At 39.8% G+C, this 27,082-nt stretch overlaps 2 protein-coding genes and 2 long non-coding RNA genes across 6 annotated transcripts in view; 2 read left to right on the plus strand and 2 right to left on the minus strand.

Annotated features, from left to right (window-relative positions):
* LOC132846409 (uncharacterized) overlaps positions 1–27,082 on the minus strand; it is a 107,954-nt gene that overhangs the window by 18,775 nt on the left and 62,097 nt on the right. The gene's annotated exons all lie outside the window — the stretch shown is intronic.
* LOC132846414 (uncharacterized) lies at positions 725–19,887 on the plus strand. 2 transcript variants are annotated; one of them, XR_009648515.1, is made up of 3 exons: positions 725–987; positions 1,250–1,328; positions 19,772–19,887. It is a non-coding gene; the product is annotated as an uncharacterized LOC132846414 (long non-coding RNA). The 2 variants fall into 2 exon arrangements; XR_009648514.1 differs by lacking the exon at positions 19,772–19,887 and adding an exon at positions 8,610–9,046.
* Positions 6,305–27,082, minus strand: part of LOC132846407 (NACHT, LRR and PYD domains-containing protein 12-like) — a 130,869-nt gene continuing 110,091 nt past the window's right edge. The window contains exons 9-13 of the mRNA XM_060871122.1: positions 25,576–25,749; positions 21,099–21,272; positions 8,605–8,778; positions 8,171–8,347; positions 6,305–8,014 (exon numbers count right to left, since the gene is read on the minus strand). Coding sequence (XP_060727105.1) covers positions 7,978–8,014; positions 8,171–8,347; positions 8,605–8,778; positions 21,099–21,272; positions 25,576–25,749 — 736 coding nt within the window. The 3' untranslated portion in view covers positions 6,305–7,977. The remainder of the gene's footprint in view (positions 8,015–8,170; positions 8,348–8,604; positions 8,779–21,098; positions 21,273–25,575; positions 25,750–27,082) is intronic.
* On the plus strand, positions 10,500–11,121 carry LOC132846413 (uncharacterized). 2 transcript variants are annotated; one of them, XR_009648512.1, is made up of 3 exons: positions 10,500–10,558; positions 10,645–10,797; positions 10,980–11,121. It is a non-coding gene; the product is annotated as an uncharacterized LOC132846413 (long non-coding RNA). The 2 variants fall into 2 exon arrangements; XR_009648513.1 differs by lacking the exon at positions 10,980–11,121 and having other exon boundaries at positions 10,645–10,798.

The following is a 27,082-nucleotide window of genomic DNA, read 5'->3' on the forward strand; positions in this document are numbered from 1 at the left end:
AATTATGTTTTTTTATTGTTAAGGGAAAACAAAATCCAAACCTACATGGCCCTGTGCATTCATTTTTAATTTTTAACATTGTTAACTAAGTATTAGAATGGTTTTATACTATTGGTGTAGTTTAGATACCCAATTCTGTGTTAGATAAACATTCTGTGAAGATGTTGGTCTATATCATCTTTACTGATGCTGGAAACGTGCTGGTAACATTACATATATGTAATCAGATTTACTTTTAAAGTATTAAATATTCTACAGTAATATCATACCATGTTGACGTGAAATGTTCTGCACACTAATGTTGAGGATAAAAGTTTAGTGAAAGAGCGCAGTAACAGATGCAGCACATTGTGTGGTTTACATACTGCGGTCAGTTGTCGCCATCTAGTGGATGTGTGTCGCAAGGAAAAAGTCAGAGTTCTGAGATATAAAGTCTAAGATATAAGTCTTAAGTCCTGAACTTCATACCAGGTGACTGTGGAGGAACAGAACAAACATAGGGATTTTAGGGGTATAGAAATGCTGTAACAGAAGCTAAATTACTATGAAATTCACAAGATTTATATAAATCTGGTATTTTATATGAACATGTATTTAAATGATTGGTTTGTTTGTTTATTGTTTCATTTCTATTGTAATGAAGTTTGTGATATTGTGTGAAACCCTGCTGAAGTGGTATTTCCTGTTTGGGGTTGAGTTTGGAGTGGAGGTCGGTCCCCTTTAGGAGAAGTAGACAGTGTGTGTGTGTGTTTGCCCACATTGTTAGCTGGAAATCAGATTTCACAAGCTCCTCAGGGGTTAATACCCTTAAACTGTCAGAATATTTAAGAAGGTATACATAAGTGGTTTATTCTTTTGTGAACATTCCTTAGTGTCACTGTGTGTGTGTGTGTGTGTGTGTGTGTGCATGCTCATGCTTGCCTGCAGAAGTCAGCAGCTCCATTTTGTTACGACTGAAAAATAAAACATTTCAGGAGTAAAAACACAGTAAGTATATTTTTCCCTTTCAGTCACCTGACTGGACTATTTCTACTTTTTTCTCCATTTTTTCTTTCCGTGGTAAGAACAGACTTTAAAACAAGGACAACAACAACAACAAATAAAAGGGGAACTGAAGACTTTTTCAGAAGTGTAAAATATTATTATTATTACATGAAAATATTCTTTATTATTACACAATTCTTTATTTTGTGTGTGTGTGTGTGTGTGTGTGTGTGTGTGTGTGTGTCTGCCCTTCCCGCCTCTGCAGTATAAACTGTAATGAGTGAAAGTCAGCAGCTCCATTTTGTGACGAGTGAAAACTAAAAGATGTCAGGAGTAAAAACACAGTGAGTATCTAAAGCTCTAATATATAAACACACTGAAGTGACACTAGATGCAGAAGAGTTTTGTGGGTTTGAACTGAAGCTTTAATGTACACAGGTTGTTTTATGGTCAGGGTATATTCTGGCAAACGGTTTCCCTATTGCGGTTCCCAATGGGCATAGCAAAGGCTCCAGGTGTAAGAGGTGGGGCAACAGTTACAACATTTCAAACTTAAAGCTCATGCAAACAGATATTAATAGACAGGTTTCAGTCAAATATTTATGGTTTATTTAGCAAAATTCAGTGTTATAAGCATGCATCCTCTTCTATGTTTAATATTCTCATCAAAGTGATCATCATGAATTTAGGAATCAAAATAATAAAAGATAGGCTACTACACCTGTCAGAGGAAATTGAATTTATTTTTGTGCCCTTTTATTTATTCATTTATTTAATTATTTTTTTATGTTTGTGTCAGATAAATCCATTTGTGTGAAAATGGTATCACAAAAACAAGTAAATTGACGCTGAATAATAATTAATAACGTTTCGTATAGAGGGTGACTGTCATAAAGCGTGAAACCGGTTAGATCCAAGTGCAGGTTTATTTGCAAAATCCAAAAACAGGCAATGGTCAAAACACCAGGCAAACAGCAACAACAAAGTAAATCCAAAAGCAGTAGTCAATAATCCAGGCGTAGGTCAGGGCAGGTAGCAAACAATCACAAACACGAAAAACAGGCAGGGTCAAAAACGAGGCAATAAACAGAACAGAGAAAATACGCTCGGTATGCAGACAGGCTAACAAGTGTGCTGAGTTGGTGGTGCAATGGATTGTGGGAATTAGAGTCCTGATGGTAAAGTGCAGCAAATCCTCTGCAGGCCAGCAGAGGGAGCCCTCATGGCTCTCATAACAGTGACACAGGAGTGGATTTTCAAACTTCTCCCGTCCCAAAAAAAATTCCCGTCCCATCCCAATCCCACAAAAAAAAAAAAACTGGGGAAAATCCCATCCCGTCCCAATCCCAAAAGAATGACTCCCATTCCCTCCCACTCCCGCGTTTTTTTTTTTGTTTGTTTTTTTTCCGACTCCATTTTTAATTTTCGCGGATTCTAGAGAGTGCATGGGGAAGACGCCTTCTCTATTGTGTGGTGCGCGGGTGTGTGGAGCACGTCATTCATTTAACCAGCTATACCAAAGCAAACAGATTATATTTTTATTTATATCAAAGGTATATTTGTGTATTCCCGGTCCCGTCCACTCCCGCTGACATTTTTTCCTGTCCCGTTCCAGTCACGTGATTAATAGTGATTTTGTTTCCCATCCCACGGGTTTCCCGTGTGATTCCCGTGACCCGCGGGAATCCCGAAAAAATGTCAGCCTCTAGTTTCGTATTAGTATTTATCTCAACGGCTTTGATAGTCTATAAACTGCATATGATTGGTCAAACGTAATAACCGCGCAATTTGAATTTTTACGCACTTTTAACTGCTCAGTCGGAACCATGAGTTTATTAGCATATGAAAACATTATAACAAACATGTATGAATATGGACACAAGGATATTTACATATTGAGTAAATATGATGATGATGATGATGATGATCTCTCTTGATGTTGAGGCATTTTCGTGCAAAGCATGACAGTGCCAGTTCCTCTGTCCAAGATGTAGCCAACAGCCAAGGTTACTTTTAATTTTATTCAATTGTTTCAGTTTTTTTAATTGTTAGAATAATTAAGTGGTTTAAAAGTGCTGCTGTAATTTTATTATTGTCAAAATAGGAACAGTCTCTCTCTCTCTCTCTCTCTCTCTCTCTCTCTCTCTCTCTCTCTCTCTCTCTCAATTTCAGTTTAAGTGTGCTTTATTGGCATGACAAAAACTGTACATTTGTATTAACAAAGCATTTGCAGCTGTGATGTATACAGTACAAATAGTAGAAAAAGTTAAATTTAAACACATTGTGCATATTTTAAAAGTAAAATAGTAAATTACGTTGTTTGGTTGTGGAACATTCTGCGCTTTCACCAGCAGAGGTCCTCATCGAGCTCTGATTTGAAAAGCTTCGAGTAATGAACCTTTTTCCGATACAATTAGGTTGAAAGCTTCACTGCTTCAAGAAAGCTTCACTTCACCATCACTAATTCATTTTATTTTTCAGCAAAAAAAGATTTTCTACGAAGACGACCAAGCAATTTAGTGCAACTCATTGATGAATGGGTCAATATCTTTGTATAACGGACATTGATTTTTTGCAGTCAAACTTGTTTGTATTCATTTGTATGAAAACATTCCCTCTTGCCCCTTTCCGTTAAAGAGGAAACCCCCCTTTTTTTCCACAAAGTACCAAAAAAATGTACTACCCTGAAAGATATCTGTACAGTTATGGGAAGTAGCCTTGTGTAGTTTGTTAGAGCAAATTTAAATTTACCAGGACACCTTCTGCCAAGCGAAGATTCGTTTACTATTTCTGTTGTGTGATATATTTATAGTCGGGTTTTTCTGCTTTTAAAGGCTTTGCATCTAAAAAAGCTCAAGGTCTGGAACTCGAAAACATTTCAAATGGGCCCGTAAATTTATTTAAATTTCCCTTTCTCCTTTTTCCCCTTCTCTCTCATCGAGCTCTGATTTGAAAAGCTTCGAGTAATGAACCTTTTTCCGATACAATTAGGTTGAAAGCTTCACTGCTTCAAGAAAGCTTCACTTCACCATCACTAATTCATTTTATTTAATGTGTTGGTTTGCATTGTTGGTAACAGCATTGCCTCGTGATACGGTCAAAAACTGTGCGCACACCTTCCTCCAGCAACACCTGTCACCTGAAGAAAGGTTCCTACCTATATTCACTCATTATAGAACAGTGACCCCTAGTGGACACCTTTACAAAGACAAATTGCTTACAGCAACATTAAGGTCGGTTTAAAATGATCAACAATCATTTAAATTTTCCTTTCTGTTGTCTAAATGTTGTCTGATTTATCTGATGTATAGAGATTTAATTTGTAAATTTGGAATAATCCTAATTAGCACTCTAAATGGAAAGTGAAATTGAAAGTGTGTAAAATCAGTCAGTCAATATTTCAGTGTGTTAAGTGGGACCCCAGACCTCATCTGTATGTGTGTGAGTGGAAACTCAGAACCTCTGCTGTGAATTCAGTAAATCAAGCTCTCATAAATAAGGCCAGCACTGTTATTAACACTGCACACACACAATGCACACATGACCTGCACAGCACAGCTCACACACACATATAAGGGGCCAAATGCACATTATGAACAAGAGGGTTTGAGAAACACAAACAAAGCAGATGTGTTATTGTTGAAGAATTAGTATTGGGATAATTACAGATGTACTGTAGAAGTGAGTCGCTCTAGAATACATGTAAGGCCAGGGAAGACATACTCATTCATTATGGAGAATTCATATCCACATGTGTCTCTGTCAAAAGATGAAAAAGAGAAGTGGGAAGACTTATGAGGGTGGACATTGAAATGTGTGAAAACTGGTGATTGGAAACCCAGTTCAGATCCCACTGTGTTTTACAGTAAGAAAATAAAAGCCTATTGTAATTTCTTTGAGCTGGATGGATTTGACTGACAGAAGATAAAATTTGAGATAACACCACAAGCAAACACAGATGTGCTGAAAGCAGTTTGGCAGGTACCACATATTTCTGTAGATGAAACCCCGTTTAAATGCAGTTCTTACGGATCTCTGAAAAAACATGATGTGGGTCTTATTAATTGTGCACCTATGCAAATAACCCCCAAGTTTGAACTTGTAGGCCTTGTAAATTGCGGTATTTTTAAATGTGAAACTCCAACCATTTATAATGAAGTTGCAAATTGTAAAATAACAGGTGAAATTACTGGAATTTATTATATTGAACAAGGTAAAAGCATATATAAAACCAGATATATTGCCATACAGAACATTCCAAAGCCTAAAACAAAGAAACAACTAATGTAGTTTTTAGGCATGTGTTTTTATTACAGAACCTTTATACTTAATTATGCAATCCTTGAGGCTCCCTTGTGTGCAATGGCTCATGGGAAGGGTCTACAGGCCCACAATGCACTTAGTAGGACATCTGAAGCAGAAAAAGTCTTTGTAAGAGTTACAGCTAGCCTTACAATCCACACCCAGATTACATGAACCAGATCCGAACAAATCATTCACACAGATAGTAGATAAAAAAATGCCTATGAATTCAAAAGCTGTAGCAGCAGCAAAAATAATGCAGTCAATGCTTCTAGTGACATTGTAGAATACAGTGAAAATAACCTATAGTTCCAGATGCAGTACCATCTAATCCTTTAACAGAAAACAGCACGTCAGCAACCAGCACAATTGTTAAGAGATAATCTCTTACTTGAAATGTCAAATGGAAACGCTGTAATGTACTAAACCTTGCAACGCCTCTTACACATAAGTTGATGAAAAACAGCACAATTGTGTAACAGTTGTAAATTAAATTTACAGGTCCGATTTGCAGGAGATGTCATCGCTGTATCCAGACCTTGAGCTGTAGATGCATAAGCCTTTAGAAAGCAGAAAACGCTGTATCTACGTAAGATATAGTCACACAACATGAAATAGTGAAACTGAATCATTGCTGCTTGTGCAGAGAGGTGTCCTGGTAAAGTTAATTGCTCTAACAGAAGCTAGCACAAGGCATACGTGTCACCATATACTGATAGCAGATATGCTTTCAGGGTAGTACATGATTTTGGTACATTGTGGAAACATAGAGGTTTCCTCTTTAACAGGAAGGGGCAAGATGGAATGTATTCATTACAAATGAATACAACACAAGATTTGACTGCTAAGAATCAATGTACCGTTATACTAAGATATGTGACCCATGTCATCAATGAGATTGCACTCATTGACTGTGAGTCGTCTTCTGTAGAAAATCTTGTTTTGCTGAAGAAAATTTTCCAAAAAGATGTCATTGATGTCATACAAGATTGACATTAAGAAATACATTGACAACAGATGGGGCTGCAAACATGCAAGGTTTATTAAGGTTTATTTAGCAATACTAAAATGTGTTCATACAGTAGCTACAAAATCAGATCTGCATACATTTTGCAGAAGACCTTAACCAGAGCGACTTAGATTTTTATGTCATTTGTTTTACAACTGAGCGTTGTTCTACAAAGGATCTTGCTCTAGGGTTCAGCTGTGGCAACCTGGTGGACATGGGATTCAAACTCACAACCTTGCGATTGGTAATCCAAAACCTTAACCACTAGGCTACCACAGCCCCACTAAGTGCCAAATGCCCAGCCACATATGCTAAATGTAAGCTAGCACTATTTCATTGACATTTATGAGACTAGCTTAAGCTGTTCTACTCTTTATCTTCTGTCATCTCTTCTAGTCCGTTTTCTGTTATTTTACAGAAGTACAGAACTACTCAAAAGTTTGTACACATTGAGTGAAATAAATCAATTTTTAATGGTTCTGAAAGAAGTCTCTTATGATCATCAAGCCTGCAATTGATCAAAAATACAAAACAAAACAGTTTGTAAAATGTAATTATGTAATTTTCTGATGTAATTTACTTTAAAATAGAATGTATTTCTGTGATCAAAGCTGAATTTTCATCAGCTATTTCAACAGTCTTCAGTATGAGCTCCTCATATTTTTTTAACCTGTTATATTTATTTAGGATACTTTGCTTCATAAAAGATATATTTTAAATTGTAATATTTCACAATATTACTGTTTTTTTCTTTATCGTGATCAAATAAATCAGGCTTAAATGAGCATAAGATACTTCTTTCAAAAGCATAAAGTATTATAATTTGTCCCTAATAACTTTAATTGCATCAATTGTAAAATGTTTTCATTCCAAAATATTCCAATTCTTTAACTAATTATTTCTATATCTGTGCATTGAATTGTATAAATCTTTTACAAGCTTTTTTCAAACTTATTCTATAGCACCATCACACACACACACACACACACACACACACACACACACACACACACACACCTGTCTTATTTTTAAATCTGTATTAGATTTCCAAAATTCCCCAGATGAAGTTTTCATTAAAAGTTTCCATAAATTTACTGGAAATTTCCCGCCCCTTTGCAACCATAAGAATAAGTAGAGGAAGGAACAAAATCGGAAGAGTGCAAAAAAAAAATAGTATTTTAAAGAAGTATAAAGAAATAATAATGATGGCAGACTTTAACACTGTTTTCAGTAAACTCAATATGGCAGATGGGATGGTTTTTAAATCGTATACGGAGTAAAGAACTCAAGGATCTAATGAGTGAAAACAATGTGATAGACGTGTGGAGAAAGAGAAACGGAGGAAGAAAAGAAGAGATTTAGTGAAAAACTTGCAGGACAAGGATTGATTTTATTGTATGTACAAGAAATGTAGAAGACTTTATAGACAAAATCAGATATGAAGAAGCAATTTTGAGTATCATAAGTTCTTATTTTTTACTCTGGATTGTAAAAGATGTTAAAGTGTGAAGTTGTAGCTGAGAGGATAAAAGGATGTGATCAGTCACAGTTATTGTTATGGATCTTCTACATCTGAATATGAATGATTCGGCTCCCAAACTGCTGGAAATGTGGGACGTGTTCTAACGCTTCACCACCACAACTGATTTATCCTGGAAAAAAGGTCTGAGGAGAGACTCCTGTCATACACCAGACCTGGTGAGTGTCTTATACTTAATGCTGAAAAACACAACAGGACAGAATTACAGACACATTTAAACACATTGGTTATGAACAACAGAAGCATAAATACACACATTAGATGTGACATTTTACAGCACACAGTGAATATTACACAATATCATACAGTAAAGAGACAGTAAGTCAGTAACTCACTGTAGTGTCTCCAGTTTACAGTGTGGATCCTTCAGTAGATCAGAGAGCAGCTTCACTCCTGATTCTCCTGGATTATTACCGTTCAGATCCAGTTCTCTCAGGTGTGATGAGGAGTTTGACCTCAGAGCTGAAGCCAGAGCAGCACAACCTTTATCTGTAATACTGCAGTCCTCCATCCTGCAAGAAAGAAAACCTTCACACTTAACACACTCAGTTTTAGTATTGAAAACATAAACTACACAAAATCTTTATATACAGTACATTTACTCTCCATCTCACACACACAACAATGAAAATATATCCGATCACTACAAATAAGCTACCACAGAGGAGAACTGGATGTTGTAGTGTTTATTAAAGCTCTCTCTGTGTGTGTGTGTGTGTGTGTGTGTGTGTGTGTGTGTGTGTGTGTATGTGTTTGTGTGTGTGTTTACCACAGTATCTCCAGTGTACAGTGTGGATTCTTCAGTCCATTAGAGAGCAGCTTCACTCCTGAATCCTGCAGTTTATTGCGACTCAGGTTCAGTTTTCTCAGACTGGAGGAGTTTGAGCTGAGAACTGAGGACAGAACTCTACAGCTTTCCTCTGTCAGATTACACTTCCACAGCCTGGAAGAGAAATGATGAAATATCAGAACACTGATCTCAAACACACACACAGCCACAATCCAGCTAAAGTTGAAGATGTAACAGAAATGTCAGTGTGTTTATGTCACACACACAAATCAGAGGACAGGGACACCACAGAACTAGCTATTACAACCCATCAATACTGACACCATCAACAACTGAATCATTTGTAGAAGTTTTTGTAACATTACTGATGATCTGAATCCATTGGGATTTTGTCATAATAAATCAGATATCACATATAAAACAGCCTTGTTATGTGTTATGTTCCATAAATGTTATTGGAATAATTCTCATTATAATCAACAACAACAAGGTTGTTACACTGGACATCATGTGACAGAGTTTCACTTGTAAAAAATGTTTACAGATGTTCTCTTGTCTGCATTACAGTGGCATGTTAAAATCTCACAGAAAAAATGATGTTTATAAGTGTTAATCAGTTACATCACTTTAATCAGTCACATGTTTTAAAGTGAACCTCATTAACACCAATAAATCAGGCTGGTGGAAACTAAAAGCGAAAAAAGAGAGCGGCGTTTTCACAGAGGCGGAGTGGGGGTTTTAATGACGCTTATGGGGATTTAAGCCAATATGTTAAAAGAAGCAATACAGCTGCATCGGCCTAAGCAAGAGAGTTGGCTTGGCAAAAAATAACGACAGAGTAAATGCGTGAGTGTATTAAATTACAAATTTGGTATTGGCTCCGTTTTTATTATTATGCAAAATAAATGACTTATACATCCTTTTGAATATGTTATATCACTATGAAAGCATTTACTATTCTTGCCATTTATTTCTTTAGTTTAAAATAATAATGTATATTTCTTATTTAATAAGGTGTAATCCTTCTGGAGCCACAATAACTTTAAGCCAAGTCAAAATGAAACACAAAACATTCTGCAAAAATTAATATTTGATTACACAATTACTGAACTATTATTATAACAGGTATTAGTATATTCATTCTGTCATGTAGCTAATAGAAAGAAGGACTGAAGCCCGTCTAACTGGCGGGGGGCCCACCGCCACCTCCCTCACCCATCTGAGGAGCTGGCTCTGTCCCTTAATAAAGGGCGACCAGTGGTTGCTGGCATTCCAGGGGGCAGTTCATTCGCACACACCATGCACCACAAGTGATGTGAAAAATGGTGAAATGTAAGTTACCTCTATGAATTGTTTTAATTTTTTGTCCTAATAAATTACTATCTCTGTCACTTAAAGGCTTTTTGAACAAGATTAATTTTTATGTAGGCTTATTTTATTTAACTGCATATGATGTATAGGCTACTGTGATCTTAGTCTGACATGTTACTCTTTTCATGTATTATTTTTTTTTATAATATTGAGAATTTAATGGGTTGTGTGTTCTTATAGATACTGATGGACGGATTGTATTATTGGACCCTCCAGAAAGAACACAGTCTGTCACAGTTGTACTGTAAGTGATTTGTTGTCAGGTACCTTTAGTTGCTTTTAGGTATTTATTTTTTTTTTTTGCCAGATAATGTATACTTCTTTTAGAATATTTCTCCTGTAGGATGAAGATGATGAAGATGACGATGAAGAGACCACATCTGCTGTGACAGAAGTGGACAATGCTGGTAGATCCACTGAGGTATGATGCATACCATTATAATGTATGGCCCCTTTTTACATTAGAGTAATAAACTGTCATTGTCCTTTCACAGTACATAGAGTACCTAGGGATTTACCCACAGATGAGGGTCCTTCAACCTCAGCACACAATCTAAGCAGGGTAAGAATTTGTGTCCAGGTGTCCATATTTGAATTTTATTGTCTGACCAAATAATCTCATTCATTAAATTTTTTCCACCTTCCTAGTTGCCAGCAAAGGAGCTGTATAAGGTCCATCTTCAAAAACAAATAAGAAAAAGTGACATGGAGATGGACCTTATACAGCTTCAAATGGAAGAGAAAAGGCTCCTCATTAAAAAAGCAGCACTTGAAATTGAATTACTGGAGCATCGCCTTAAGGTGAGAACTTGTCTGAATATTAATCTGTTGCATGTTAAAAGTGTTGTGTGTGTGTGTGTGTGTGTGTGGAAATAAAGGAATAAACTGCCTGGCAGACCAGTGCAAAAAAGTTAATAAAAGTAATTTTGACAGATCCTGTCTCTCAAAAGTCCTCCATCTCTGTTGGCCTCTAAAATCTGTAGGTGTTCCTCTGGGCCATCTTCCTCAATACAAGGAGGGTGGCTCTCTCCTCTTATAGTGGCAATATTGTGAAGCACAACACAAGCCACTATAATGTCGCATGCCATCTCTGGACTAACCCGGAGCCCACGCAGACACTGAAACCGAGATTTGAGGATCCCTATAGTCATCTCCACCTTGGCCCGTGTTCGGCTGTGAGCCATGTTAAACCGTGTCTGTGGTCCAGGCTCAGGTTCAGGATAGGGTGTCATTAAATAGGGCAGACAAGGGTATCCACTGTCCCCCAGCAAGTAACCATTGTACTGTCCTGTAATGATTGAAGTGTACAACACAAATATAGTAAAAAGGGAAAAAAAACAAAAACAATTGTATAAAGCAAAACATACCCTGCTGAAATGTCTGGCATAATGATGACTCGCGGAAAATTCTGGCATCATGCACAGATCCTGGCCATTTTGCCTCGACATTGGTAATGATTTGGGTTGCCTCACATATTACCTAGTTAGTGGAAAAAGTAATGACTTTAATGATTTTAAGAAGGGAAAAAATTAAGTTTAAAAAATTACCTGCACATTGATACTGACACGAGGTTGGACAAAGGCGAGTGAGGATCCAAATGCAGTTTTAGATTTACTTAACCAAAACAAGAAACAGGTAATATAAACAAGCAAACAAACAGGCAGGCATAACAGAGCAGAATACAGAGCAGACAGGAGACCGGAACATCCACAACATACATACAAGCACAATGCAATAACGACCAACAAAAGGGAAGTGAACACACAGAGTATAAATAACAGACAAGAACCAATCACAGAGCAGAACCAATTAGAGACAAAGACAAGACACCTGAAGGAGAGAAGGAGTACAATTAATGTCCATGGAAACCAAAGAGTGGGCGGAGCAAACAATTAACCACAGGAAAAGACAGCAGACAGAAACAGGACAGAAACACAGACAGACTCATTACAGAGCCCCCCCCCCCCCAGGAGTGGATTCCAGACACTCCAACGCAGAACCGGAGGGCGGTGGAGCGGAGGCGGAACAGGGGGCGGGAAGGCGGGCCAGGTCCATGGGGCGGCAGAGGGCAGGGCAGAGCCGGCGAAGCTGGAGGCCAGGGCGGAGCCGGCAGAGCAGGGGGCCAGGGCGGAGCCGGCAGAGCAGGGGGCCAGGGCGGAGCAGGCAGAGCAGGGGGCCAGGGCGGAGCCGGCAGAGCCAGCGACCAGAGCGGGACTGGAGACCAGGGTGGTGCCGCAGGCAGAGCCAGCGACCAGAGCAGGACTGGAGGCCAGGGTGGTGCCGGAGGCAGAGCCAGTGACCAGAGCAGGACTGGAGACCAGGGTGGCGCCGCAGGCAGAGCCAGGGACCAGAGCAGGACTGGAGACCAGGGTGGTGCAGGAGGCGCTTTGAACCTATCAAGATGGACAGGAGAGGGAGAGACAGACAGAGACAGGGAGACAAAGCTGGGGATCGCTGGTTCTGTCGACCCGGTCGGTCCGGCTGGTTCTGTCGACCCGGTCGGTCCGGCTGGTTCTGTCGACCCGGTCGGTCCGGCTGGTTCTGTCGACCCGGTCGGTCCGGCTGGTTCTGTCGACCCGGTCGGTCCGGCTGGTTCTGTCGACCCGGTCGGTCCGGCTGGTTCTGTCGACTCGGTCGGTCCGGCTGGTTCTGTCGACCCGGTCGGTCCGGCTGGATCCGGTGTCTCAACAGGTTCGGGCGCTTCGGCAGGCTCAGGCGTTTTGGCAGGTTCGGGCGCCTCAACAGGTTCAGGCGCTTCAGCAGGTTCGGGAGCTTCAGCAGGTTCGGGAGCTTCAGCAGGTTCGGGCGCTTCAACAGGTTCGGGCGCTTCAGCAGGTTCATGTGCTTCAGCAGGTTCGGATGCTTCAGGTGCCTTCGGTGCTCCAGCCGGTGCCGTAGGGATGCCGGCCGCCCGAACCGGCACCATCGGGGTGTCCGCCAGCTTGGCGATCAGCCGGTTCCCCCGGACCTCGCCCGAGCTTTCCGGTCTGGCACCCATGTGGACGGGTGCAGTCACCGGCATACACAGGCCTGGGTCGGGCCGAGGTACCGTAGGGGCCTCGGGCGTCCGTGGCTGGTCTGGCTCCGCAGCCAGGGGACCCCGATGCCTACTGCCCCCCCCAACAAATATTTAGGGCCGGTGTCCGACTCTGTCCTGTGCACGGTTAGGGAGGACCTGCCCAGGAGCAACGCTACGTTGGCCAGGTCCGTGAAAGGCCCCACCTCTCGGCCCAATGGCACTAGGTAGCGCAGCCCGTCCTCCAAACCATGCCGGAACAGGTCCTTGAGGGCCTTCTCCCCAAAATCCACCTGATTAGACAAGTCCAGAACACCTCTACATATTCCTCCAGTGGGGAATCCCCCTGACATAAACGGAACAAAATCTCTGCTGGATCCATGTGGTTGGTCGTTCTGACACGAGGTTGGACAAAGGCGAGTGAGGATCCAAATGCAGTTTTAGATTTTACTTAAACCAAAACAAGAAACAGGTAATACAAACAAGCAAACAAACAGGCAGGCAAAACAGAGCAGAATACAGAGCAGACAGGAGACCGGAACATCCACAACATACATACAAGCACAATGCAATAACGACCAACAAAAGGGAAGTGAACACACAGAGTATAAATAACAGACAAGAACCAATCACAGAGCAGAACCAATTAGAGACAAAGACAAGACACCTGAAGGAGAGAAGGAGTACAATTAATGTCCATGGAAACCAAAGAGTGGGCGGAGCAAACAATTAACCACAGGAAAAGACAGCAGACAGAAACAGGACAGAAACACAGACAGACTCATTACAGATACTATGAATAGATTTCCTATTAACATAATCTCCCTCATTTATTGGTGGAGCTTTAATAGGAATGTGAGTGCCATCAATGCACCCAATTACATTTGGAAACCCTGAAACAGAAAGTTATGGAAGTATGAAGTGTGTGCGCATAATGAATACATGTATAGATATAAATAATATGACTAAATATTAAATATGCGTCATAGATTTTACTACAAAGGACAAACCTGCCACTCTGTGGAATTCGTCTTTAATAACAAGCAGAGGTTTATGGCCAGTGCAAGTGGCACAAACGTGGGTAAGAACTGTTTAAGCGCCAGACATACTGTACGAACGGCTCTACACACAGTTGCCTTTCCCACATGCTCTGAATCGCCCACACTGTACAAAAAATGGCCAGACGCAAAAAACCTAAGTGCTATGCACAGAATGTTTTCTGTGCTAAGCGCAGAACCGCGGTTTGTCACATTTGCGATATGCGGTTTTAAAAGACGTGTTAAATAAACTAACGAATCTTTTGAAAAACGATAACGCTCTTTCAAATATTCATTAGGGTATGCAAACACATCAATACCGGTCTTATAACCCTCTCCCGACGAAAAAAACCTCGTATAATTTGTGCTTCTACGTCCACAGGATCCTCATCAAAAGGGTACGCCATGCTCACCAACCTTCTGAACCGAAGTTACACTGAAACATAACCTGCTCTCGAGCAGGTTATCTTCAGAGAGTCAGTTGCTATGGTTACATACATACCCAGAAAGTTACCTCCGTTTTTGGAACCGAAAGTTGAGGTTATCCACAAACTTACCCTTAAACATACCCAGGTATGTCACATAACCTGCTTTCTGGAATACCCCCTGATGTGCTGAAAGATGTTTTTGAGTGTGTAGTGCCTGTTGAACTTGTGCAGTGCTTGACTTTACTTATAACAAATAAATACTTCACATTGGAAAGCCCCAATAAATCTGTTAGCCAATTCCCTTACAAGTGGGAAGACTGAAAGAACAAGGCACATGCAATTCCTTGTACATTTTCAAGGCAAAAAAGGCAGAACACAGAACACTGAACACAGGCAGATCTTTCCGCATGTTAAGCTTCTTCAGAAGCACCATTTTATGGAGCAATACCCTGAAATGTCTGTTTCAGATGCCTCTATAGTTCCTCTTGATGTTTTGCAAACAGAGGTAGCCCAGGTGATCAAAAATACAGTAAGTACCCAGCTACAGTATGCTGGAAGTCCCTATTGCTAAGAGTGTCTTTTGCCAGGGTTTAAAATACAGAAATAGTATAATCCTGGGACATGAAACAACAAATGGCCTCGCTTCCTTTGGAAAAATTGTCCAGATTTGTATAGTTAAAAGACATTGTGGATGGTATAGGGAACACTTTAGGGCATTTGAGCTTACTGCATCACCAACAAGAGAGATGTTCTTTGTAGAACATAATGATTTACAGTTGGTCCTTTGTGTTGGATGACTTTGAAAAGACAAGTACATGCATAAAGTATAAAAAGAACTTCACAATTTACTGTTTATTTTTAAAGTATTGCATTTTTTTTTACTTATTATTACCATATTTTCATATTTTCAAAAACTAATTGTATTTGTGCTTTTTTCCAAAGTTTTACCGCAATGAATTCCCCAATCTGGCTAAGATTTATTATTGGGGAGCACAACTCACAGAAGGTGATCCTCCAGAATGGCATGAAAACTTCTGTTAGTGATCTCTCAAAGGAAATTGAAAAACAGTGTAACCTACAAGGAGATTTCAGATTGCAATTCATGGATCCTGAATTTGACAATAAAGAAACATTCAGATACAGAATACAGCCATGTGGCTCAAGCACTTATAATAAAGCACCATTGTTTAAAAGAGAGAGCTTCTTTGGATGAATTCAGTGGATGGGAAAGCCAGTTTGAAGTATAAACTTGGCAACTATAGAACAAAACTAAGAAACATTGGCTATACAGAAGTTACAGTAAACTCCCTCAAGCACAGATGGAATTTCCTGTCCTGCATACCATGTAAAAAAACACACAAAGCTGAGGTGAACTACTGCCCGTCCTACACACAAGGAGAAACACCCGAAACTCTTGAAGCGATCAGAGAAATACTTTTGCCTGAAATAAAAAAGATCAATAAGAATAAATTTAAGAATGCTCATGACCAAGACTTTTTTTAATTTGGAGGCAAGGAATCACCTCTTTTAGCAGATTTCAAAACAAGATGTCCTGCTCTTTTCAGAAAAGAAGAGGTAGGTGAACATTTTTAAGTGAATAATTTTTTTTTTAACTTAATGGGTTTCATGGTAACAGTTATTCTTTGTCTATTATAGATTTATGCAGAATTTGAGTGAATCACAACAGTCCAAGTGGTGTCTACTTTCTTTGCCAATATGGATGGATACTCTTCAAAATGTATGAAGATGTTTGCACAGCACATGTCCTTGTACAAAAAAATAAAACCCTAATGGTTCCCACGACACAGGTAGAACAACAACACTCATCAAAACCTTGTGTTAAAGCTGAATTTCTGCAAAAGTGGCACATCTTTGAGTTAGAAAAGTTGTGAGGTGTCTTTGCTCTTAATTTTCTGATTTTTAAATAAAAATACTGTTGTATTAAAAAAATTAAGTAAATGTGTGTCAGTGATTTGGAAAAAAATGTAAAGGCTATAATTCATCCATCCATCCATCCATCTTCTACCGCTTATCCGGGGCCGGGTCGCGGGGGCAGCAGACTAAGCAGGGACGCCCAGACTTCCGTCTCCCCAAGACACTTCCTCCAGCTCTTCCGGGGGAATACCGAGGCGTTCCCAGCCCAGCCAAGAGACATAGTCCCTCCAGCGTGTCCTAGGTCTTCCCCGGGGACTCCTCCCGGTTGGACATGCCCGGAACACCTCCCAGGGAGGCGTCCAGGAGGCATCCAGAACAGATGCCCGAGCCACCTCAGCTGACTCCTCTCGATGTGGAGGAGCAGCGGCTCTACTCTGATCTCCTCCCGAGTGATCGAGCTCCTCACCCTATCTCTAAGGGAGCGCCCAGCCACCCTACGGAGGAAAATCATTTCGGCCGCCTGTATCCGGGATCTTTTTCCACCCAAATCCACCCAAAGCTCATGACCATAGGTGAGGGTAGGAACATACAGGGAGTGCAGAATTATTAGGCAAATGAGTATTTTGACCACATCATCCTCTTTATGCATGTTGTCTTACTCCAAGCTGTATAGGCTCGAAAGCCTACAACCAATTAAGCATATTAGGTGATGTGCATCTCTGTAATGAGAAGGGGTGTGGTCTAATGACATCTACACCCTATATCAGGTGTGCATAATTATTAGGCAACTTCCTTTCCTTTGGCAAAATGGGTCAAAAGAAGGACTTGACAGGCTCCGAAAAGTCAAAAATAGTGAGATATCTTGCAGAGGGATGCAGCACTCTTAAAATTGCCAAGCTTCTGAAGCGTGATCATCGAACAATCAAGCGTTTCATTCAAAATAGTCAACAGGGTCGCAAGAAGCGTGTGGAAAAACCAAGGCGCAAAATAACTGCCCATGAACTGAGAAAAGTCAAGCGTGCAGCTGCCAAGATGCCACTTGCCACCAGTTTTGCCATATTTCAGAGCTGCAACATCACTGGAGTGCCCAAAAGCACAAGGTGTGCAATACTCAGAGACATGGCCAAGGTAAGAAAGGCTGAAAAACGACCACCACTGAACAAGACACACAAGCTGAAACGTCAAGACTGGGCCAAGAAATATCTGAAGACTGATTTTTCTAAGGTTTTATGGACTGATGAAATGAGAGTGAGTCTTGATGGGCCAGATGGATGGGCTCGTGGCTGGATCGGTAAAGGGCAGAGAGCTCCAGTCCGACTGAGACGCCAGCAAGGTGGAGGTGGAGTACTGGTTTGGGCTGGTATCATCAAAGATGAGCTTGTGGGGCCTTTTCGGGTTGAGGATGGGGTCAAGCTCAACTCCCAGTCCTACTGCCAGTTTCTGGAAGACACCTTCTTCAAGCAGTGGTACAGGAAGAAGTCTGCATCCTTCAAGAAAAACATGATTTTCATGCAGGACAATGCTCCATCACACGCGTCCAAGTACTCCACAGCGTGGCTGGCAAGAAAGGGTCTAAAAGAAGAAAAACTAATGACATGGCCTCCTTGTTCACCTGATCTGAACCCCATAGAGAACCTGTGGTCCATCATCAAATGTGAGATTTACAAGGAGGGAAAACAGTACACCTCTCTGAAGAGTGTCTGGGAGGCTGTGGTTGCTGCTGCACGCAATGTTGACGGTGAACAGATCAAAACACTGACAGAATCCATGGATGGCAGGCTTTTGAGTGTCCTTGCAAAGAAAGGTGGCTATATTGGTCACTGATTTGTTTTTGTTTTGTTTTTGAATGTCAGAAATGTATATTAGTGAATGTTGAGATGTAATATTGGTTTCACTGGTGAAAATAAATAATTGAAATGGGTATATATTTGTTTTTTGTTAAGTTGCCTAATAATTATGCACAGTAATAGTCACCTGCACACACAGATATCCTCCTAAAATAGCTAAAACTACAAACAAACTAAAAACTACTTCCAAAAATATTCAGCTTTGCTATTAATGAGTTTTTTGGGTTCATTGAGAACATGGTTGTTGTTCAATAATAAAATTAATCCTCAAAAATACAACTTCCCTAATAATTCTGCACTCCCTGTAGATCGACTGGTAAATAGAGAGCTTCGCCTTGCGGCTCAGCTCTTTCTTCACTACAACAAACCGGTATATCGACCGCATCACTGCAGAAGATACACTGATCCGCCTGTCGATCTCCCGCTCCATCCTTCCCTCACTCGTGAACAAGACCCCAAGATACTTAAACTCCTCCACTTGAGGCAGGATCTCTCCGCCAACCTTAAGGGGGCAAGCCACCCTTTTCCGGCTGAGAACCATGGCCTCGGACTTGGAGGTGCTGATTCTCATCCCGCTGCACACTGAAAGTCCTGATTTGAGGAAGCCAACATGACAACATCATCTGCAAAAAGCAGAGACGAAATCCTGTGGTCCCCAAACCGGACTCCCTCCGGCCTCCGACTGCGCCTAGAAATCCTGTCCATATAAATAATGAACAGGACCGGTGACAAAGGGCAGCTCTGCCGGAGTCCAACATGCACCGGGAACAAGTCTGACTTACTGCCGGCTATATGAACCAAACTCCTGCTCCGGTCATATTGGGATCGGACAGCCCTTAGCAGAGGGCCCCGGACCCCATATTCCCAGAGCACCCCCCAACAGGTCACCACGAGGGACACAGTTGAATGCCTTCTCCAGATCCACAAAGCACATGTGGACAGGTTGGGCAAACTCCCATGAACCCGCTATAATTCATTAATATTTTATATTTACATATTTATACATACAACACTGATGTGAAGTGAGAGTGAATACTCAAATCTCTGAGTTTAATGAAGACCCTTGCAGTCTTATTAAGGAGTATATGGTAATTGTCATTCAAATGTATTCACCTTTATGTCATTCAAAACCTCTATATGACTCACCTGTGAAACACAAAAGATATTTTGAGACGTGTCAATGGTTTTGTGTCTATATAATGGAAGTCAGTGGGTGGCTGAAATGACATGAGGGTAATGAAAGAAATTTCATTTTTGGGTGAAGTATCCCCATAAATATTATTTCAGCTTTTACCCACTCTCATGTAATTCCAAACCTGTTTGATTAGCTTTCTCCGGAAGAACATGTTTGAACCATACAACACTGACAATACACAGCTTTTGTGTCCATTGTACTGTATGGGCACACAACCACTGAGACATACCTTAATATTTTTGTGTTCCACAGAAGAGTTATATATAGGTTTTAAATGACACAAAGGTGACTAAATGATGAGTTTTATTTTTGGGTGAAATATTCCTTTAGCACACATGCATTTTGAATAACTGTATCATTGTAATTCTCCTCTGTAGGATACAGATGCACCCAGGACTCAGGACTCGATCCAGAAGACTGTGTTGGGATTGTATTTTATAAAAGGTTCAAACATTGAAGATTGCCCAGTAGATGTTGGAGTGATATCGGAGGGTGTGAGAGTTCTTGAAGATCTCAACAATGTAGTGTATGTCACAGCCAAGCTGATAGGGCTGATATATGCACTGAACTTGAGCTGCCCTACAGAACTAAGGTACACTTTTGAAGCACTGCAGAAGTTATTTCTGGAGCTAGATGGCAAAAAACAATCTAATAAAGTACAAATGCTGAAGACAAAGCTGCTGTCATATGTGTTAGAGTAAGGGCTGGTCTAATCTAATTTGTCAGTAAACTTTACAGTGTTGTAATCTTACAGTAATGTTTAATTGTAACTATTCAAAGCAAAGCATTTGTGTGTGAACGTGAAATAAAAAAACTTTGTGTTAAAGTAACTTGAACTAATTGGATGGAACCACAGTCAATAATCTAAATGAGGTGTTTGAATAAAATGATCTTATGTTGGTTTAGTGAAAAATATTTGGCGAGTTTTTAAAAGATAAAAACTTGTTCAGACAACTGAACCATTTTAAGTTACAGGAAAGTAATTATACTTATTTGATTGGACATTAATAATTCACGTTAGTTTCATAATTCAGTTTTGTTGTCAAAACACAAAAATCTGGCATAGATTAAACATAAATCTTAAATGTTAATTAAAACTAATAAAGTTGTGTGGAACCACTGTCCATAATTTATTTGACTTTATTTTTGAGCATCAGTCATGAAGAGCTCTTTCTTAGCAGCATAAAGAATGTCTTGGATGGTTGTATAAAGAAGAACATTGAATATCAGAGTGAGATTTTAATGTGTCTAACATACAAATGGTCTAAGCAGCCATCATGTTCAGTCAGTCACGTGACTCCTCCTGTTTTAGACACTTTTGTAACCGAGTGCAACAACACAACCAGCGGTGGTAAGAAACACATGAATTGTATGAAGGGTGAAGTGTAACGAGTCCAGTGCTGTAGATTCAGGTGATACAAGGTGATTACACAAAGTGACACACCCCCTACATTAGAGCTTAATTAGGACTATAATATTTTATCTAGTTTCAGTGATGTGTCCTGTGTACATCATCAGCAGTCGTGTTACAGACACAGTCACAAGTGTAATGAACGTGACAGAGGTGGATTATTTACTCTATCATCATTTTTCTCTAAAATGTGTTTGGAGTAGAAACTTAAAGTTGAAAAAAGATACTAAAATCACTAATATAGTGTGTGTGTGTGTGTGTGTGTGTGTGTGTGTGTGTGTGTGTGTGTGTACCTCAGTATCTCCAGTGTGCAGTGTGGATTCTTCAGTCCATCAGAGAGCAGCTTCACTCCTGAATCCTGCAGTTTATTGACACCCAGGTTCAGTTCTCTCAGACTGGAGGAGTTTGAGCTGAGAACTGAGGACAGAACTCTACAGCTTTCCTCTGTCAGATCACACCCCCACAGACTGGAAGAGAAATGATGAAGTGTTTGATTTATTTCTCTGATATCCGTCAGTAAGAAATAAAGTGTCCACCTGAACACAAGGTTCTAATGTCAGGATAAAAATATAAAAGGAACAACTGTGTACAGATGTGACAAATAAGAATGCACATCATGGAGAAAACGTTCCTGCGATTTCTCACCACATCACATTCTCTAGCGCCGAAAACACATGACCAATAGAGTTCAGTCGTGTGTAATTCTCTGTCACGTATACTGAAGCCAGTAATATGCTTGGTTTCTTTAACCCTCTGGGGCCTGACCATTTTGTGACACTGGCAGAGGTTCTGACATGCTCTTACATTTGGTCTTTTTTCAGTTACTTCAAAACATATTAATGGCTAATATCACATAACACTGTATTCAGCACAAACTTGGCTACAATATTATGTAAGTAAAATTTATGTACATGTTTGTATTTTTAAGTAAATGATGTTTATGTGTGATTAGTAAAAAAAAGAAAAAGAAAAGTTGCTGAAATAAGGCCAAGAAACACATACTAAAAATTTGTTCACAAACAATAAAGTTCTCTACTCTTGTAGAGTTGAGAATTTGCTACAAAAAGATGTAAAAACCATTTTACCCACTCATTCACATGAAACAATACATTGATTTAACTTTTGTAAGACAGTTTTTGTTGTGTAAAGGCAATATGCAAGGGCGGGTCAATGGTCATGAATATTGATGATTCACACCTTTTATTTTACCAATGTTAAAAAAAAACATGAACAATACAATAGAGTCAAGTCAAGAAGCTTTATTGTATGGAATGATTCTAAATGTCAGCTATAAATGTGCAGGTGATGGTAAAGGTAAAGGTGATGCAGACACATTCCTAAAAAAAAAAACATAATTAGTCTCATTGTGTATTTCCCAAAGTACTAAGCAACACATTAGTAATAATAATATATAACTAGAACGTACATTTCCTGAAGAAAATGTGAATGGTGCTTGCACGTGGCAAGTTCCCCTCATTGTTCTGAGTGTTTTGATATGTCACATGTCCATGTTGTAAAAAGTTTTTTGATTTTGCATATTTTGGGGGCGGGGCTGCGGCACAACCGGAAGGCCAGTCGGTACACCAATTTAAAAGTTTGATAAGGGTATCACCCTAAAGGAGCTGGCCGTGTTTGGTGTAGATAGTTCAAAAGCTTGCCGAGTTATAAACCTCCAAATTTATAATGGTAGTCCATGGGAAAAAAGGCCACTTTGAGACCCGGTACCAGAAGTACCGGTACTCGGATCGCTTATAAAAGTCATAGCACACCTCTCCTCAGTGAGCCGGCCAATTTGACATCTCATTCATGGGTCTAGGACAAAAGCTGCGGGACAAGTTATGCGCCAAAGTTTTGTCCAGAAGAGTATGCAGGATAGTAAGAATGTTGCTTTGCAAGCACCATTAACTAATATATAGTAATATAAAATATAACTGAAAAATGGGTACATGTGGACGTACTCTTTTTTGTTCCCGATCGCGTTGCTGCGTGCCCTCGTGCACGTATCAGACGCAGGTGAACGTGTTGCAGCCACATTCCTAAAAAAATATCATAATTAGTATCATGTATATTCAAAGTACAAAGCAACACACAAGTATTACTAATACTGAGAACATAAAAAAGGGTAAATGTGGCTTACACTGGATGAATGTCGCTCGCGATGCTGCGTGCCCTCGTGCGAGTATCAGACGAAGGTGAACGTGTTGCAGCCACATTCCTAAAAAAATATCAAATTAGTATCATGTATTTTCAAAGTACAAAGCAACACAATTAATATAATGTATTTTCCACATCAGTAATATAAATATTCTGCGCGCATAATAGAAAAAAATGGTTACATGTGGACGTACTCCTTATTGTTCTCGTTGCTGCGTGCCCCCGTGCGAGCATCAAACGAAGGTGAAAGTGTTGCAGCCGGTGCAGGTGAAGACAAGAGTGATGCAGCCACATTCCTACAAAAGTTTTTAATAATTAATATAATGTTTTCTCCACAGTAACAAACTACGGCAGTAAAGCATAGCTGAGATAAGATAATTGGGTACAGAGATGCGCTGTATATGTTTGTTAACGGGCCATTACCGGACATATTTATGGCTAAACATTAACACATGACATCTCCGGGCACATTTACAGCTCATCGACACCACATCGATACATTTACACCCGAACAGATAGTCACGTAAACAAGACTAGTTGAGGCATAAACACTAGTCAAAATATATTCTAAATAGTGATATTGCTATATAACATATTGTATATTCACATTACATTAATCAGCATACAGCTTAATAAGAACTAACATTTTAAGGTAAATAAAAGTTTACCTCGTCGTCGGAGTCGTGCTCCATCTGAGGAAACGGTGAACTCTTCCTCGCTGTCCAGGAGCATCTGTAGAGCTTCCTCAGCTGTAAAGCGTGTCATCTTCCCAGCACGTCGATAAGTGAATGAATCTGTTAAAACTTTGTGCTTCTTATAGCATTGTTTGGGGGCATTGATCTTATTTGCATAGCCCGCTCAGGTAATTTTCATATGAATGGCGCGCACGGCGGTAGGTGGGATCACATTAGTAGTAATGAGGTAATAATCCAGACCTCTGTAATTTTTTCTTATTAAATAATAAAATGTGAAGCTCTTAGTTATATAAAATAATTTAACAAAAACAAAAACTGTTGAAATGCTGGGTGACCAGTGTAACAAAGGCCAGAGAGAGCGAGTATGTAAACCTGACTTCAATATGTTTTCTATTGACGGACTCTTAGTACTTGTTCAGTACTAAGTACTTCTTGTACTTAGTACTTCTTGTCATTTCAAGACTTGATTACTACAACACACTGCTGGCAGGTCTACCTATGAACGCCATTCGTCATCTGCAAATGATCCAAAGTGCAGCTGAACTGCTTGTGTTCAACCTGCAAAAGTCCTCACATACCACCCTGCTGCTGCGATCCCTCCACTGGCTTCTGGTAGCTGCACGCATCAGATTCAAAACACTGATGCTGGCCTACAAAGCCAAAAACAGACCAGCTCCCTCTTACCTCAAAGCCCTCATCACTCCTCACACTGCACCCCGCACCCTCCGAGCTACCAGCACTGCTCGATTGGTTCCACCATCTCTCAGGGTAAGAGGCAAGTATACTACAAGACTCTTCTCTGTTCTGGCACCAAGGTAGTGGAATGAACTTCCCTTAGAGGTCCGGACAGCTGAGTCACTGGCTATTTTCAAATGGCGGTTGAAGACCTACTTATTCAGGAAACACTTCAACTAGCACTTCTTTCCTTATCTTTTGCATTTAATTAAAAAAAAAAAACTGACACTTTTTCATTTTTGAACAATTGTTCAACAACTTTGAACAATGTTTTAAACTCATGGTATCTTAAGTATGTAACCTAGTGAACCAGCATTAATGTATCCATTGTTAGAGATTTAAGCACTTATGTACGTCGCTCTGGATAAGGGCGTCTGCCAAATGCTGTAAATGTAAATGTATAGACTGAAGTATATATCTGTAACACAGACACTCAGAAGAGTTTTAAACAGCTGATTATTCATTCAGAGCTTCACATTTTATTTTTTAACATAAAAAACTTACCGAGGTCCAGAGTCCCTAGACAATCTGGTCTATACCTGTAGTACAGTGGGTTCTGCGCCACCTGGGGGATATTGTGTGAATCACAGCACGTGTATTTCAATTCTTGAAAACAAGACATCAGGAATCCGCGTGAAATCGAACTACGTTTCCCGTGAAGCGACGTGAAAAGACGCACATTCTTAATAGCCACATCTGTATAAACTTGGACTGCTCTTGGACAGTTATTTCTCATATTTCTGGTTCACTTAAGTCCCTCCTGTGTAAAACATGTGACTGCTTCGGCTGCTTTTCACTGACTGCAGTAGAGTGTGTGTTGTGAAGGAACAATGTCATTGGTTGGACCTGCTGAAGGAATTCACCTCTTACTAAAGGAGAGCGGTACTGATTCTGTACAAACAGTATTTTACAAATACAATTTTTAATATCGTGCTGCTGTTATTTAGCATATTTTATCATATTTAATATATATTGTATATTGTTTGTACTACAATATTTTTCTATTGTAAAGCATGTTTGAAGTTTGAGTTTAAAAAGGTTCTATAAAAATAAAGTTATGATGATTATAATTATTACGTCAAATTTATTAAGATATAAAGATTAAAGTTTGTGTGTGTATGTGTGTGTGTGTGTGTGTGTGTGTGTGTGTGTGTGTGTGTGTGTGTGTGTGTGTGTTTGTGTGTACCTCAGTTTCTCCAGTGTACATTGTGGATTCTTCAGTCCATCAGAGAGCAGCTTCACTCCTGAATCCTGCAGTTTATTGTGACTCAGGTTCAGTTCTCTCAGACTGGAGGAGTTTGAGCTGAGAACTGAGGACAGAACTCTACAGCTTTCCTCTGTCAGATTACAGTCACCCAGACTGGAAGAGAAATTATGAAATATCAGAACACTGATCTCAAACACACACACAGTCATAATCCAGCTAAAGTAGTGTGTTTGTGTCACACACACAAATCAGAGGACAGGACACCACATCAGCACATTTACAGGAGCAGGGATGTCTTTCTGCACTCCACAATCTCTCAGCTACAATTTATTATAAGACCATTAGGTCATGTACATAACACACACACGTGAGAGCGAGCAGCCTACAAACACACACTGGTTCAGGTGGTTGGTGTGGATCTGAGTACAGGTGGAGTGTTCACATACGTCCAAACAGATTTGAATTAAAGAGATAATTTGATCTTTTAAACCTAATAAATGATTATTGATTATAATTTACATTTTTTATAGAATATAGATGTGTAAAAATCTGTCATATATCATGTAAATAAAGGATATTAGAAAGAACATTGTACTGTTTACTACAGATGTCACTGTTACTATTTCAACACAACTTAGTGAACCCTTTTTTCCCCACAGAGTAAATGAGATCATGTCTTTCATGCCTCTACAACTGAGAAGTGAACGTGGGGTTTTCATCTCAAATCTGAGCTCCTTCCCTGTTTACAGAGTGACGTCACATCAGCACGACTGCACACAGCATCAGAAAGTCAAACTTCTTACCTTTAAATGAGTGACACTGTATATACACAAGTATTAGCTTTAGATGGATAACATATAGACATATTCATTTGTTAAATCTAAAACACACTATACACATAACAGGGAAGTCTAACGCACCTTGTAGGTAAAAATCTAACACAACACTCCCACTACTGTGTGTTACACTAAAGGATTTGTGTAGGTGGGCTTCAGGTGGCTATATAAGTGACATGGTACTTCCTGAAGAGTGTAGTGTATATTGTATAACACACAGTGTGGAAATAGCTTTGAACAGCACAACCTCCCCAAACCTAGCAAAGTAAGTGAGATGTCCGACTCCAAGGTAGCTGTCAGAATCAAAACACATCATTTAACTTCAACAATTTAACGGTCATTATTTTCTTCTCTTAAGGAACACACTTTAGAACCAGTATAAAAAAAATTAAAGTGTCAGATACAATTACAATACACCTTCCAAGTCAGTGTTTTAACCCAGGACTAGACAAAACAAGTTAGCACCTTATTCACCTCTGTAACTTAGTTATAAATCTCAACTTAAGCTGAATACAAGATTATATAGAATACAATAAAGAAAATCCTCCTCCACTCTTTCCAGTATGGTACAGTTCAGTATTTTGTTCCCAGTGAAATAATCGCTCAAGTGATATTAGACCTCAGTGTCTGTAAACCTTTAGCCCAATGTG

Source organism: Tachysurus vachellii, chromosome 5 (genome assembly GCF_030014155.1).
Source record: "Tachysurus vachellii isolate PV-2020 chromosome 5, HZAU_Pvac_v1, whole genome shotgun sequence".
NCBI classification, from domain to species: Eukaryota; Metazoa; Chordata; class Actinopteri; order Siluriformes; family Bagridae; genus Tachysurus; species Tachysurus vachellii.